The sequence below is a fragment of the Catharus ustulatus genome, chromosome 7 (assembly GCF_009819885.2).
Source record: "Catharus ustulatus isolate bCatUst1 chromosome 7, bCatUst1.pri.v2, whole genome shotgun sequence".
NCBI classification, from domain to species: Eukaryota; Metazoa; Chordata; class Aves; order Passeriformes; family Turdidae; genus Catharus; species Catharus ustulatus.
Genome location: NC_046227.1, coordinates 8343484 through 8359863, shown reverse-complemented (window position 1 = coordinate 8359863; position 16380 = coordinate 8343484). Strand labels below are relative to the sequence as shown.

The following is a 16380-nucleotide window of genomic DNA, read 5'->3' as shown; positions in this document are numbered from 1 at the left end:
GCCATATGCTGTTCAATTTGTTACTGCTGGTGTCCTGACCTCGCTTTTGTCCGAGCTGCAGAAACCTCCAACTGAGCAGCTGAAATATTCTCTTCTATCTGAAGCTAAGGAAACTATTTTTTCCCCTTTGTAAGACTTAATTTGCTTTTCAAAGGGGAAAAAATATACACATATTTTAAAAAAGCACATAGTTTATTACTGTGCTCCTCGAAAGTCTGAGGAAATACACAGAAAATGCCTGGCACATATGGTATTTTTATGTGGCTTATTTTTTTCCCTTGTCTGCGAGTCTGCACAGAATCATTACTACTTGGCACACAGCAAAAGGAAGTCTCCTGTGCACAACATGATTTAGTCTGGCCGATAAAGTGGAAGTGGATTTCTTCATTGCATATTAAGTTCTGCTGGATACCATTTGCACAAGAGAGTAAAATTGCAGTTTCATGTTCTTCTGTGCTGATACATTTCTTGTCAGACAGCACATCTCTCTCTTTCCCCAAATATTAAAATTTCTCCTAGCTGTGACTCTCCAAATTGCCCATTCTCCAAACACAGCTACTCTTGTGAGCACAGAGGTGCCAGCTGGGAGCCAGGCATTGGGGTTCCCTCCTGTGGGCAGCAGGCTGGGTGGCCATGGGACAATCAGAGCCCTTGCAGGGAGGGCCCTGCTCCCCTGCACACCCCAGGCATGGTGCTGCAGCAGGGGTTGTGGATTCCTGGAGCTTCCTGAGCCACTGCCTCACCCACGGTCTCTCTCTGCTTCTCAAAGGTTTGCACTGCCAGTGCACCAAGGATGCTGCTGCATCCTCCTTCTACAGCCCCATTCCACCAACCTCCCTCTGCTCCAGCAGAAGCCCCAGGGCCCACATGCTGCCCAGATCCCAATCCACCCTGTGCACGGGTGGTGGGTTTCCCCTTGCTCCCCTCATGCTAAATATTCCATGGACGTGCCAGGCTGTGTGCTGGATCCCTCACCTCGGGAGCTGTGGAGCAGTAAAAGGTTTCCCTTCCCCAGCTCAGCTGCTTGCTCCTCTACACAAAGCACTACATCACACCTGAGACACTGATACCTTCCCAAAATGTAAGGGCTAGCAACTACTGCTAGAGGAGAGTCAGTCCACAACCCACTGCAGTTACTGGCATGCATCAGCAGGCTTGGGTGAGCTGTACAGGTCCAGACTGGTTGCTCAGTACCAAAGACAATGCAGGAAATCAGTCTCTCCTTCTCTAACCCATCACATTTCTTCTCTAATGCTTTCAGAGCACAACAAACAGGGTGCTTCCAGTGAGACTGACTCATGAAAGAAATACTACTTTCTTTTTAAAAAAAATATCAAAGGCAACGTTAGGGGTTCATGGATCAATTTCTCTGGGCTGTGCCCCTGGAAGAAGCAACCTGTGCTGTGCTATCAGCATTGTTAGTCTCACTGCCTAATAACACAAACCTCACTCAGCCATCACACGGGTTCAACAAAGCAGCCAGTCCAGCCCCTGTTTCCCCAGAAGCCTCTGACCTGTGTCAAACAGCCCCGGCTGAGCAGCAGAGGTGCCAGCAGCGTGACAAACATCACTGTGACAGATGGAGCAGGCTGACAGGAGGGAAATGGCACGGTGACCCAGCCCTCAGAGAAGCCCTCCAGCAGCAGGCAACCAGATTCCATGTGCCCAGCCCTTGCTGGGTGCAGACACTGCTGGCTCTGGTGCCTGAGATGCAGCATCACTTGTTCATCCATATCCCCTTTTCTCCCCTGTCCAAGCACAGCAGCCATCAGCCCCCTCAAGGTACCAGCCCTGCCACGCTGGGCTCTCCTCCCACGCCTTCCACAGCTCTTCCCAGCAGCCTGCCCTTCACCTCAGCAGCTGGATGGCCTCACACCATCTCTTTAAAGTCACTGCTGGCTTGGGCATCAAATTCAACAAGAAGGAGATGACCTATATGGTCCCTGCCGTTCTTCCCTCCCCTATTAATTCCCTTCTCCATCCTTTCCTGTCATTTTGTTTTACCTATTACTCCATGCCTAATAAATTATCAGTAATGCTCTAGCATCAAACATTTATTATCCTGGGCACCATGTGAGTAATGAGTGAGTTAACCTCCAATTTTTGTCCGTATAATTCACACATATTGATTTTACATGAAAAGAACTCTTGACTTACATTGGATGACCCTGATAAATTTAATCTCTTTAATGCTTCTTCTTTCTAAATAAATGTAAAATGTTTTCCTCTAGAAAGTTTCTCACCAGTAAAAATCTGTATTGAAACTTGGCAAAAAACCTCCTCCACTACTCTGCCAAATTAATTGATAAAATTAAAACCCCCAAACCTGCATTAAAATTCTCCAATTCCTCCAAGCACTGGCAGCCCAGTAGCCTGACAGTGTTGTTACAGAAGTGACAGGTAAGCAGAGTTGACAGCTGATGTCAAAACCCACAGCTGGAATTTAGCAGCAGAGTGGGACAGGTATCAGTTTGGGGCCATCTTTTCTCCTGTTCTCATCACCCCTCCTTTCCTCACAGCACTGCCTCAGGGTTGATGGCCCAAGCAGCAATTCTAGGAAGGGAGCACAGGGACAACACATCCCCTCTTCCCAAGCCATGGGGACCCTGAGGAATCCTCTGCCAGGGGTGTCCATGGCCCCTGTAGCTCCATCAGCCCTGCTGTCACTGGATTGGCTTTGCAGGAAACAACTCTGTCTTTTGTGCTGGTTCCCGTGGGGTGTCACAAATTTTCTGCAGGATGCACACGTGGCTGGGAGTTTTAAACACTCAAAAACTTGCAGAGCCTTTGCAGAAGGCTCACAGCTGGAGTCAGGAGTGTTTCTTTAGATTCCACAGGCAGGGCAGCTCTCTCCTCCATCATCCATCTGTGCCAGGTACAACAGAAGGTGGATGCAAATAGGCTGGAGGAGACAGGCTCCAGAGATGGGCTGGGAAGCCAGCTTGGCCAGCAGCTGGGACCACAGCCAGGCCAGGGCTTAGCCACAGCCCAGCAACACTGAAGGAAAAAATTAATTTGGAAAATTAAAAAGATATTTTGCCACAGGAAAGATACGTAGCTGGGCATGGAGACAGGTTGCTCCCTGCCAGAGCAAGGTAAGCTACTGCTCTCTGCAAAAATTCCTCCTCTTTGCCTCAGCTCCAGGTGCCAGCCAAAGCCAAGGGAGGGAGAGAGGAAGCGAGATGGGCAGATCCTGTGCTGAGAGGGGCTGACACTGGCAGCCCTCGGCAGACACAAACATGTCCTTCCTTCCTAGGGAAGGGCGTACCAGGTAGTGCTGCCAGGGAGAGCTCCTGGAAACACAAGGGGTTTGTTTGGGTTGTGCCTTTAAAATATGTCCACTCCCCTCGCAGCCTGCATATTTTACAGTCTCAGCATAGTTTCCCCTGTGGACAGCTCTGGCAGACTCGGTGATTTTTTTTCCAAAGTGAACTCACTCACAAATGCATTTTTCAAGCTCCCACAACTTGAGGAATAGAAGTTGCAGCCTGAGGGAAAAAAAAAAAAGAGCAAGGACCAAAAAAAGGTAACATTGGAGAATATTCAGGGGCTCAAGCACACAGTATTTGAAGTGGGTAACTCATTTGCCTACTTCTTCAGTCATTAGCTTCTATTCTTTTTCAAGGTAATTTTTTTTCTTCTGTGTACAAAGGAAAGGGCAGGAATCATGGCCATTTGGACTCCAAATAGATGTTTTTAATCTGCAGGATGTAGGGAAATAATGAAGTACAATGAAGTATATTTGACCAAATAGTAAAAAAATATTTTATACCAGCTACCCAAATATTAGAATCCTATATACCCAAGCACTGGAAACACCTGTGTCACAGCTAGAAGTCCTTTTTCCAAGCAAATGTAGAGAACACAGATTATTGAGTGCTTGAGAACATCAGTACAGGATGAGCCACCCAAGTCCACAGAATTTTGCAACATTTTCCCTGGTGATAACAGCTTTGGGTCCGTCCTGGGAACAGTTATGCACTATTCTAAATAAACAGCTTGGTATTTCTTCATGCCAAATAGCTCCTTTTGGTGCTTGGGAACACAGTGCCTCTGCCACCACACCCAGTTTATCACTACTCCCCCAAAACAGCCACACTGAACCTTATGATTCTTTCTTACTGAAGAAACCCTGGAGAATCCAGGCAGGACAACCAGAGCGCTCAGCCAATCTCCACTTCCCACGCAGGGAATCCAAGCTCCTGGCACTCCCTCCACAGTAAGCACACCATGCAACACCACAATCGTTTGTTCCAGATTTTTTGCTAACAAAACCTAGAAGAATAGAATAGAATAGAATAGAATAGAATAGAATAGAATAGAATAGAATAGAATAGAATAGAATAGAATAGAATAGAATAGAATAGAATAGAATAATCATCACCTAAATTATTTTTAAAGCCTGGTAATAGTAACAATAATGACATTGAGGAGATAAAAAATATTTACGTTATTATTTTTAAAAAACCCAAAAACCCAGTCTGGTATTGCATGGGGTGGAAGGAATTATGTGAGATTTGATTCACCATGAGTAAATGTTTTATAATTTTGTTAATTATTATGACAATTATTACAGATCATCATCAGGATGCTGACATAAGAATAAATATACTGCTACTATTTTATTGTATATTGTCAGAGCACGTTAATATGTGATTAATGCAATAATTGATGCATTAATTAGAGTAGTAATTTACTTTTTTAAAAGCATTTCAGTATATTATTATTGTAATATACTATTATGCTATAGTTGTAATGATTATTACAGCAATAATTTGAACACTTTTAATTATTCTTGTTAGTTTAGACTATACGATGGGCTTGAACTCCACTCTACACCCACAACTGAGAGATTTGAGATCTCCTGGACCATCACCACCAACACATTCCCCTTCTCCTTAGGCTGAGATGAATAATTAAGGAGGAAAGAATTGTTCATCAAAAGTAACTAACCAAGACAATGAGGAACGCCCGACATTTACTGTGCTTGCAAAATCGACAGGAGAGGCAGACTAGTTTAGGATAAACCAACCCAAAACTTGCAAACAGGCTGAGGGGTGCAAGGTTACCAGTGCTAAAACCAAACCCTGAACCATCAAAAACTAATCTCAAAGCCCAGAATGTGCCCACGAAGCTAAAACGTGTGCTCTGGAGACAAAGTTGAAAAGTTGGAGTGCGATGGAGAGTTCAGAAGCCTTCATCAGAAACTCCCGACAAACCCCAAATTAAGGAGGTGCGAGTGCAAAAGAATTTTGGTCCATTTTAGTGCGAAGCGAGGATAAGTAAAACTAGGCGGGGCTAAACCTGTGTTAGGCATATCGTGCAATCCTAGAGATTAATCTATTAGGATCTAAAAGGATCTATTAATCCTTTTAGAGAATAAACAGAGCAATAGCTGTGCTTTAAGAGGCGCTATCCCCCATGCAGGCCAAGGCTGAATAAACGCACACCTGCTTTATAACCCAATTTCCCACAAGTTACAGAGCTCTCCGCGTGTGGAGGGGCCGCATTCCGCGGTATCTCCTGCCATCTGCTGCTGCTGCCGGGGATGCAGCGCCGCTCCGGCAGGGACGGGGCTGGGACGGGGCCGGGACGGGGCAGGGACGGGGCTGGGATGGGGCAGGGACGGGGCTGGGATGGGGCAGGGACGGGGCAGGGCCGGCCAGGCTCGGGGCAGGGACCGGGCAAACACAGGGCAGGGATGGGGCTGGGACGGGGCAGGGACCGGGCAGGGAGCGGGCAAGGACGGGGCAGGGACGGGGCAGAGATCGGGCAGGGACGGGGCAGGGACGAGGCAGTCACAGCGCTGCCGGGGCAGGCACGGGGCAGGCCCCGCGGCCCGGGGCGGTCACAGCGCTGCCGGGGCGGGCCGGGGCCGGGCTCTGCCCCAACCTCCGCGGGGCAGGGCGAAGGCACGGCCCTAAATAGCGGCTGAGCCGAGCCAGGCCGGGCCAGGACAGGACGGGGCAGCCATGGGCGAGGCGGCGGCGGGCAGCGCCGTGCCCCCGCTGCCGGCCGAGGCGGCGGGCGGGCAGGTGAACGCGCTGACCGTGCTGGCCCTGCTGGAGAAGCTGGTGTCCATGCTGGAGGCGGTGGAGGGCCACCAGCGGCAGATGGAGCAGAGGCAGCGCGGCTTGGAAGGGGCGGTGCGGGGCATCCAGGAGGACCTGGTGAAGCTGTGCCGCAGCCACGGCGCCACGGGCGAGGCGGTGGAGAAGCTGCTGGAGAAGTCGCGCAAGGTGTGCGCGCACACCCGCGCCGTGCGGGAGCGCCTGGACCGCCAGTGCGACCAGGTGCGGCGGCTGGAGCAGCACCACGCCCAGCTGCTGCGCCGCGACCGCTTCAAGGTGCTCATCTTCCAGGTGAGAGCTCCGGGCAAGCTAGGGACCGGCCTGCCTGAGGACTTGGCAGGCGTGGAAGGAAAAACTTTCCACCCTAGCAAAGTTAGGGAAAGAAGAGTCTTTTCCTATCTCCTAAACTTGGGCGAAGTGCCCTCTTGTATTCTTAGCAAATGCAGGAGAAACGCCCGCTTTTCCTCCAAGTAGAGGTGGGGGAAAGCATGTTGTCCTAACTCTTAGGAAATCTGGGAAAAGAGCTGTCTTTCTTTTTTTTTTCCTTTTTTTTTCCTTTTTTTTTTCCTTTTTTTCCCTTCTCTAACTTTCAGCAAACTTTGGGAAAGAGCCCTCTTTAACTCTCGCAGTCTCGGAATTAAAGTTGTCGTTTACTAACTCCTGGCAAACGTGAAGAAAGAGACCTTGTTCTGCTAGCATGAGAAAACTGCCACCTTTTAGTCTTTGCAAAGGAAGGGAAAGAGCCAGATTTTACTAACTCCAAGCACATGTTGGGAAAGGTTTGTTTTAGTGAGTGTTTTGGGGCTTAAGTAAACTTGAAGAGTTTTTCCAAACTTGAGGAAAGAGCCTGCTTTGCAGACTTGGAGTAGAAATGCCCCTAAGAAGTGCCTCTGCATCTGCCCTCAGAAGCAGGAGAGGGGCAGGGCTGCATCTCCCTGTCTCCTTGTGCCCTGCCTCACTCTACTGGACTGATCTGGCCCATTCAGGGATGAGCTAAAAATTCAGTTTAAAAACTCAGCTTCCTGGGAGTCCATCCAGTGATAGCAGCAGTTTGCATATTTTCCCCTTTTAAAGCAATGGTCTGGACAGAACACGCCATGAGCTTTAGCTAAACACAGGACGTGACTTTCACATATTTAAAAAAATATAAAGACAGTCCTCCACAAATCACTGAGGGAGGGCAGGAGAGCAAATGCTGGGCAGGGGTAGTCACAGCTCGGGCACTTCACCATGGCTTCAGGCTGGACTTGTCAGCTTGGGCGTTCCCTCTGTCAGCCACTAACTCTGCTCCTTGGGCTGTTGGGGGTTTTTCCTAAACAATCCCAAAATAAGAGCACTGCTTGATTGCAAAAAGCTGGCAGGCCTGGCTAGTGCACAGGTAAAAGGAAGCCCCCACCTCCCTGCTTATTGTTCTCCCAAATTACAGTCCAGGCTTGTCAGCCAGAAGAGGAGGAGCTGCAGCATGTTTCCATCCCAGAAGGAATGTGGAAATTATTCCAGAGACTGGGTAAATTAAAAGACACATGTTCTCTGCAGTTCCGCAAGTTATCTAGGATCCATTTCTGTGTGTCAGAACGCTGCCATCTCCCAGGTCCTGTTAGCTAATGACTGCCTCCAGCTTCAGACCCAGACCTCGAAAATGTCCTGGGGGGTGGGTGCATCAGCAAGGCCTGGGGGAAGGGAATTTTTAACATTTCTCCTACCTCTGAGCTTGGGAATTAAGGCCTTGCTGTTGCAAGGAGTGTCTTCCTCCAGAGAGCTCAGTATTTACTATTTTAAGATGACATAATGCAGAGAGGAAAGACAAACAGAGCTCTGTGTACCAGGACAGGTCACGTTAGCTCGGGTGGGGATCTTCCACTGGTGGCAATTTGCAGGGACTGGGTTAAAGCAGCAGTAAAAATCACCAAGATTTTGTAAAAATCACCAGGAAGGGTTTGAGGGGTCAGGCAGTGTCCTGCTGGCTCGTTTCCTGACACCAAATAGTGCTGTCATGCTAAGGACTGTTTAAACCTCAAACCTTTCCTTAACACTGCACAAACCTAAGGCAAACAACACAGGCCCATGTCCCAGTACAGACAGAAAAAATCCACTGCCTGTCTCTGGGCTGGTGCCTTTGGACAGCAGGTCTGTTCTCCACAGCTCTCACAGGGATTTAGGTGACTCTGTTCCCATCATACCAGAAAATACATCACCACAGTGCAGGATGATGAACTTAACCAACCCCAAGCCAATGCAGATCAGGACTTAAAAAAGGAAACACTGCAGTTAAATTTACTTTAAAAAAATTAATCAGCTGTGAACTGGGAATTGCTCCTGGCTGTACCTGCATGCCCACTTCCTTGAAACCTCCCTGCAGGATGATCTTTCAGGCTGCAGGAGGGACAGTCTGGTAGACAGCAGGGCCACTGCCTTGCTAGGATAATTGTAGAGGGGAAAAAACAGCAGGCTGGCTGGGTTTCTGTCCTGCCTTGCACAGGAATCCATGGAAAAACAATTGCAGGAAGGAGAAGTCACAGTAATGAAACAATATTGATGCCAGATTTCTGTGAAAACAAAGGGGAGCATGGATGTATGAGACTCCTCTTCAGCTGGGGGATCCTTCTTTTCCACTGAAAAAAGCCATGCCAAACTTCACAGAGCGTGTTTCTCATTAGAAGCAGCTTCTGCAGCTTAGGGAGACAGCTCAATATGGAAATAATAATTCACATTAGCAGATTCAGTTCTGCATTCACCATGTACCCTAAACCCCCTAATTCTTGGTGGGAGCACTGAGCAGAGCCAAAACACACGACTGAGCTCCAGCTCTGCATTTTATGAAGTTGTGCTGCCACGCACCAGCATCTGCTTTCCCTCTGCATATGCACTGAGAATGAACTGTGTTTAGAAAAGTTCACCTATTTACATATTTTCCATTAAAATGCTCTTAGTTTTCTCTCCCTAGAATGTCTGCATACATTTCTTTAATTGGTGGCATATTTTAAGGGAGCTCCATTCCAAGAATTTGAGGATGCAAAAGTTATTATAAATGACACAGCAATTCAGCAAAACACTGAAGTGACTGTTTTAAAAATCCTTGTTAAGCTTTGGCATTGTTCCCCTCTATTTTGTTCTTGCCACATGACCAGCTTTTTGGTTCTGGTTTGGTGGGGGTTTTGTTTGCTTTTTTAGCTGCAAAAGCAAAATGGAAGATAAAAAAAAGGCTCATGTTTAATTTATCAATTAAATGTCATGGAAATAGGACAGATAAAATAAGTTAAAATTGCAGCTTGGGGTCAAGCACACTAATATTCCAGTCGTTTTCAGATGCTGCTGTTGGTAAACCCTTCATCCTAAAGTGAAGCAAGAGGAGGGCACAAAAATTGTATTTTCTTGTATGGATCACTGCAATAACCTTTTGCAAAAGCAACTTCAAACTCAAAAATGAACAAGCAAGGGAACCAGCAGAACTACAAGGCGATAATGCTGTATTTCCCACTGCAGGGAGAATACTCTGGTATTGATTAATGACAGAAATACCTCCCACAGCCTTTGGACTCAGCCCAGCTGTGCTGTGGGAGGTCAGGGGGATGATGCATAGACCTGCAGCTCCTCCTGCCTGCCCTCCCTCCCCACCCTGACATCCAGGAGATGTGAGGAGAAGAGCTGTGTTTGTCCAAAGAAAAGTAGGTGGAGCTGGAGCTGATTTCAGGAGGATTTGCCAGGTTCTGACCTATTTTGTATAGCAAAACCAAGTTTCAGGCTAGTGATCATTTGGGCATATAACAGCAACATGCAGAGGAGCCTGGACGGGGAAAATGCCATCTCTCCTTCTTGAAGGTGGTGGCCTCATACAGCAAATGTAACAAAAAAACCAAACCAAAGCAGATTGATTTCCCTCATGCAGCATCAGAGAATCAGCACTTCTTGAATAAATCAACTACCTGTTCACTCAGGCCACCCAGATTTGTAGTACACTGTTATGGATCTTATTCCTTTTGGTTAGAGATAGGCATGAAATGATGACCTGCAGGAAGCTGCCAAGGATGGCTGATCAAAGCCACAAGGAAGGCACTGATTTTAACTATGCAAGTATTACTGGTGTTAGCAAGAGTTGTTTTATGCAGAGAACTTCCACTATTCTATTCATCTCCCATGTGGAAAAACAAAATTCAGAGGAGCTAGCTACCTAGAATCAAGCCCATCTGAGGGGAAAAAAAATTGCAAGGGCTGTTTTTGAGCTCAGATATGGAAAATACAAAGATGTATTGCTTTCTTAGAATTTTAGATTAGATCAAGAAGAAAAGATCAAAGTTCTACTTCTTTTGGCATGGAAAATAGTTATGCAGTTTGTAACAGCTGGCATTTTTCTGTGTATTGTTCTAGTCTTCCTAAATGCAACAGCAGATTGCTTAAAAATGTATCAAAACAAAATATAGCTGTCACATAAACTTGTAAGACCAAGAAGTTATCAATAGCCCACTTACAATGTGTTACCAGTAACCATATTTGAAACAGAAATGTTCCACCACAGAGTATTCCTGCTATACCCACCCTCATGTTTTCAAAGCACTTTACTTAATGTATTTTCATTTGCATTTTAATAGTTCCCGTAATCCCGAGGTCTTTCGGAAGCATGACATAGGAAAGCGTGTCATTCCCATTTTATGAGCGCACAAATAGATGCCCAGAGGCTGATGTTTTCCAGAGCCATGCAGCAAGCTTAGACAGAGGGGTGATCCCTTCAATTCCACTACTGCCTGATAGCCAGAGACCACCTAGGATCTGCTTTTAATCGAATCATTAGCTCAGTATTGTGCAGTATACTTTTGTTTCTTACTTTTCCCCTCCTTTATAAACATGGGTAGTTTGACAGTCACTCTTCTACTCAGAAATTTGATAAAAATTGTAATCAAATCTGTGTCCATATTCTTCTAGAGACTGCTGCAGTACTTCAGTTTAACATGAGTACTGTAGACAGAGCTAAACTGACCTTGAGAAGGACCTTTCAGCTGTGATTAAACTCATATGACACCACTTTCCTAGATAAAACACTTAAAAAGTAACAACCCACCTCTCTGCTCATTAAAATCAGAGTTTTCTATCCCATTCAGGCGCTTACACCTGAATGTTCAGATGTCTAAAACTGTGCATGATTACCTAGATTTGGAAAGAATGCACTACATATGAAAATTATGTTTTATACTGAGTTTTTGTGCTCTGGGGAATAATTCAACGCTGCACCCACTCATGTAATCCACATTTCATTAACAGCAGTGGAGAGAAAATATAAATATTTGTACAGCAGTTAACAGCTGGTTTCACTTAAAGCTGGTGCAGGTTTCCTTTGTTTTGTTATCTTGGTCACTGTTGCTGATAGCTGCAACAGCATAATAGGTGTCAGGAGAAGAGTGTGGGCTTCATTAGATGTTCCGCTGCAGGCACAGGGCTTGTAAAGCTGTGTGCCAGCCTGACTGAGGCCACTGGCCCAGAAAGGCAGAAACTGTAGGAATAAACCATGTACAAACTGGCAAACCAGCATCCATTTACTTTATACTTCCCATTTTTATATCCACGAGGGATATCAACCAGCATACTTGAATCACTATGTGATATATATATTTAAATATATATGGTATAAAATTATTCTGCCCATCTACATTGCATATTCCTGAGTTCCAGAAGGGCTACAAAGTAGTCCTAATTTTTAATAGAATCACAGAATAAGAAACAATTAGGTTGGAAATGAGATTATTGAGTGCAACCTGTGACCCAGCACCACCTTGTCAACCAGAGCATGACACCAAGTGTCACGTCCAGTCTTCTCTTAAACATCTCTGTCTTCTCTGGGAGAAGAACCTGACCCCCACCTGGCCACAACCTCCTTTCAGGGAGTTGTAAAGAACAATAAAGTCACCCCTGAGCCTCCTCTTCTCCAGACTAAACAACAGCCATGTACAACAGCCTTGACAGCAAATTTAACCCAAGACACTGTTCTCTGCAGTGATCACAACTGTGTGCTCAGTCCTGAAATAATGAGCATGAACTTGGAACCTTTTTTCCCCTTAACTGTACACTCAGGCCCACCAGGGACAGATCTGAGGCTATTACAGCCATTTCACTCAGCACTTACTGCTTTTTTGTATCTAAAGATAAACGTGGAGGGAGGAGGGAAAAGAAAATCCTCCCAATGCATGTGAGGAAATGAAATTGCCTGCACTCTGTCTGAAAGTGATAAAAAGGGTAATGAATAGAGACTATGCAGATCCAAGGCTCAAAGTGCTGAGAGGAGAAGGGAGTGTGGAAGGAGCCTCATTTTCTTTGCATGGGCAGATGCCTGCAAAGCCCCCACAGAACAGTGAGTTCATTGTGCTGCCTCTGAGCTGCTCGGGGTTGCACAGTTTCTGCACTCAGTGGGCACAGACATCCCTCGTTATGACCTGCAGCTTCTGCCCTTGCTCAGCCTGTTCTGCTTTTGGATTCTTTCTTTCTTTCTCTGCCCTTTCTTGGTTTTGTTTCTAAAAAGCAATAGTTCTCCTGTTAGCTGCAAGCTCCTGTTTTCTATGTGGTATAGTGTATTTTTATTTTTGTATACCATGAATTTGTATCCTTACATTTCAAGGGGTTGTCCTAGCCACACTTTAATATTTACCAACAAAATTTATTAGTTTGGGTTTGCTTTTTTCCTGTAAATAACTGTAAAACAGGATATACTCTAAACATCATTAACTTAAAGGTTTCTCAATATCAACAACCCATTTTTAACAGCCACATACATTTTCCAGGATTAAGGCAGAAGTGCTAACTGCATTTGCCATTTGAGATACTTCCCAGATACAGCCAACACCTCTGCAGGGATATTCTCAGTCTTTGGCTCAAGAAACTGAGAGCTGTGTGGGGTTCTGTGACTTCTGGTGGTCTGCAGTACAGCCTCCCTCCTGCCCATACCCTCCCTTCTCCCCAGAGACAGGTGCACAACCTGACAGCTAAACTCTCATTGAAGAATATTTAATATAAATTAAACCAACAGGATTTCCATTCTGCATATATTCCAAGTCACTTTGAAAGAGTGATCTCGCAGCTGACAGCTCCTAAGTCTTAAACTTTACCAGATAATGGTTCAGTGGTTTGTTACTGGTTAAATGTATTGAAAAAAAACAAAAAAAACCATTCAGCATTCATCTCATCATGGGTGGGGGGGAATAATTGTTCAGGGTTGCACTTTGTTTATTAAATTTGTGTCCTGTGAACTATGAAACTCAAATATTGCCAATTCTTTCAGGAGGAAAATGAGATCCCTGCCAGTGTTTTTGCAAAAGAGCCCGTTCCTAGCATTACAGAAGGAAAAGAGGAGCCTGTGGATGAGAACAAAACACTGGAAGAAACCTTGCACACAGTGGAGCTGGGTTCAGATGATGATATGTTTCATGATGGAGACGACTTGGATGACAGTGCAGAGGAGAAAACAGAAGAATCAAGAGCTGAGAAACTTAAAAGATCCAGCCTCAAGAAGGTGGACAGCCTCAAGAAAGCGTTTTCACGCCAGAACATCGAGAAGAAGATGAACAAGATCGTGTCACCCGAACGGAGAGAAAAGATCAAGAAATCTCTCACGGTGCACCACCAGAAATCCTCCTCTTCCAAGGGCTCGGGTTTCAAAGTGTCTCCCCTCACCTTCAGCTCCAAGAAGGGCCGTGAGGGAGAGAGCCCTGCGGAAGCCGAGGACAGGCCGTCGGAAACGGCGAGCGCCGAGCAGGCTGAGAACGAGGACGAGGCGTCCTTCGCCGACACGCACTCGGATACGGCACCCAGCACCTCCCTGGCCGAGGAGGGCAAGGCAGCCGTGGATTCCCTGCAGAAGGAGCCCAGAGCAGAGGGCAGGGCCGTGCTGAACAACATCGAGCTGTCCATCGTGGAAGATGACGAAGAGTACGGGGTGCCTCTGGAAGTTTCTAGCCAGAAACTGTTCGATGAGAGGAGCAACCCAGTTGGCGGGGAGATGGAACAATGCGATGAGGAAACCACCCCAGCAGCCATCCTGCAGGTGAACCAAACAGCGTGAGCAGCCGGAGCCCCCCTTCGCCTGCCGGGCACACACGGATCTCCTGAGCAAGGAACTGTTCCAGCTGCACGGGCAGGAGAAGCGGCTCTTCCATCCTTTTCTCTGCAGTGATAATTTCTTGCGTCGCGGTGGAACGCGGAGTGGCCAAGGTCAATGACTGAAGCTGCGACGTGCTCTGCTCTAGGCCGAGCCACTGGTGTTGATGAGTTCAGAGATGCTGCCAGCTGCTGTCAGGGACTAGCAGGAAGAGAGGATGTCTGGCTATAGAGTTAGGGCAGAGGAACGCATGGAGGCTAGTCAACACCCCAGCATTTCTGTTCTCTCTTCTTCCCCCAGTACTTCCCAGCACTGTGAGTAGTCTTGTATGTCATGTAGGAATCCCAATGAGAACACTTGATTTCATTGCCCTGTCGTGCTCTGTGAATACTAACAGCCTCAGTGATTGTGCACACACGTGTAGTTTGTGTGGGACTTTGTTCCACAGCACCATAGGACTAAAAGACAGACAGGAATTCTTAGAGGGCAAAGCTGAAAATCCAGTTCCATCCATTTCAGTGGGGGAAAGATTTTTGCCAGTAGTCACTCACTCGTCATTTAGAAGAAATCACCATGTTTAGATGGAGGGGGGGGGGAAAAGTATTTTTCAATCTAACAGATTTATGGAAATATGATAATGACAAGCATGAATGTGTGATTGGTTACTGCACCTTTGAGGGTTCAGAAATTTAAAAGAAAAAAATAGGTGTTTGACAGGAGCATGAAGGTAGCATGAAGAAAATATGAAATGCTATGAAATGCAAAAAAAGCAAAAATAACCCCCACAGTATTCAATCTATACTCCCAGCTTAAAGTATATATACTCAGATAACACTAATTAATTTGCAGTCTTTATAGCAATATACTATCAAACTTTGCACTTGCACAACTTTGTATCTCAGAGTATTTTGAAAATAGCATAATTTATCTTTTTACAGATTATTTCATATATAGAGCTATATCTACACAGGAGAGTTAGATAATTACAGGGATGTAAGGACAATTTCTACAAAAAGGTGAAATACTCTTTCAGGCAAAGGGAACAATGTGTTATGGATTGAACTTCATGGCAGGGATGAGTTTATGGAAGCATGAGCCTGCAAAGCCATAGGATTTGGTTCTCTGCTAGTAACTTTGATCAAAGTCACCCACCTCCTCTCAAAATTACTAGTCTGTAATTTTTCAAAACTGATTGAAAATGAGAGGTTACAAGGTAGTTTGTTCACTATGAATGTTCATTCCTGTCACTTAAAGGTAAGGGGCAAGGGAGGAAAGGGAAGCACAATACCCACAACAGTTCCCTTACATCCTTGGTTGTTTATGCAGTGGGTTATTTTTATTTTTTTATATACATAAAAATTCTACTGATACTTAACGTTGCACTAAAAGGTTGCTTCCTTTTGTGTTTTAGAATCACAAATTACAGGGGAAATAAAAGCTACAGCAGAAGTACCATTATGAAATAATTAACAGGTATTACTCCACAGGGATAATACCTGTAACCAGTAAATCACACTGGAAGTTAGTTAGTCAGACCTTAGTGTAGGCAAGTACTATTAAGAGTTAAGCTCTTAAGTGCAAGGTATCATGTAGAAGATACTGTTTCTAAGGAAAATCATGGCATAACTCGTGCAGCTATATTTTTATTTTGTATTAACTACAATGGATTTCAATAATTTTTACTTGTAACTAACTATGAATATGACAAATAAAAGCATAATATAAAACACAGCCATGTCAGTCTTTGGGAGAAGCAGTCTGAGAAGCTGGAAAAGATGAAATTTAAAGGTCAAGTATTTATTACTTCACAGTTCATGTCCCTCTTGTATCTATACCATTTTCTTTCTCATCCTGTGCTGTTATTTAGCAATGCAAACACCAGTGCTTTGCTTTCCAGACACTTATCAGACTTCTAGCCCATCTGAACGTACTCAGGCACTTTCCAAAACTCCTGGCTCATTCTGCATCTTTTCATTGGGCTGCAGCATACTCCTAGTACTCTAAATAGTCCTGAAAGCATATTTATATTGAAGTGTACGTTCTGTTTATGCACAGAGATAAACTCTTGTCTTCTGGAGTGCCACATAGTCTTTAGCAGGCTTAATTTTACTGACAGACCAAAGAAAGCACGTTTAACCTTTATGCAGCAGCTGTCAACCTCTCGCAGCCACCAAGTGCTAACCAGGAGCCCCAGCATCATGTTTATATTTTCCTTTCAGATGTGCTGGTTTG

The 16380-nt window shown here is 45.5% G+C and overlaps 1 protein-coding gene across 1 annotated transcript; it reads left to right on the top strand.

The window, feature by feature from the left end:
• Positions 1-5957: 5957 nt before the first annotated feature.
• On the top strand, positions 5958-15879 carry CAVIN2 (caveolae associated protein 2). The gene is made up of 2 exons (XM_033065397.1): positions 5958-6362; positions 13333-15879. The coding sequence occupies exons 1-2, from the start codon at positions 5973-5975 to the stop codon at positions 14110-14112; spliced, it is 1170 nt and encodes a 389-aa protein (XP_032921288.1). The 5' UTR covers positions 5958-5972; the 3' UTR covers positions 14113-15879.
• The last annotated feature ends 501 nt before the right edge of the window (positions 15880-16380 follow it).

Excerpts from the sequence above, each read along its gene's own strand:
- CAVIN2 (XM_033065397.1), top strand. The coding sequence starts at position 5,973 with ATGGGCGAGGCGGCGGCGGGCAGCGCCGTGCCCCCGCTGCCGGCCGAG. Across the intron at positions 6,363-13,332 it reads TCAAGGTGCTCATCTTCCAG|GAGGAAAATGAGATCCCTGC; the intron begins GTGAGAGCTCCG and ends CAATTCTTTCAG.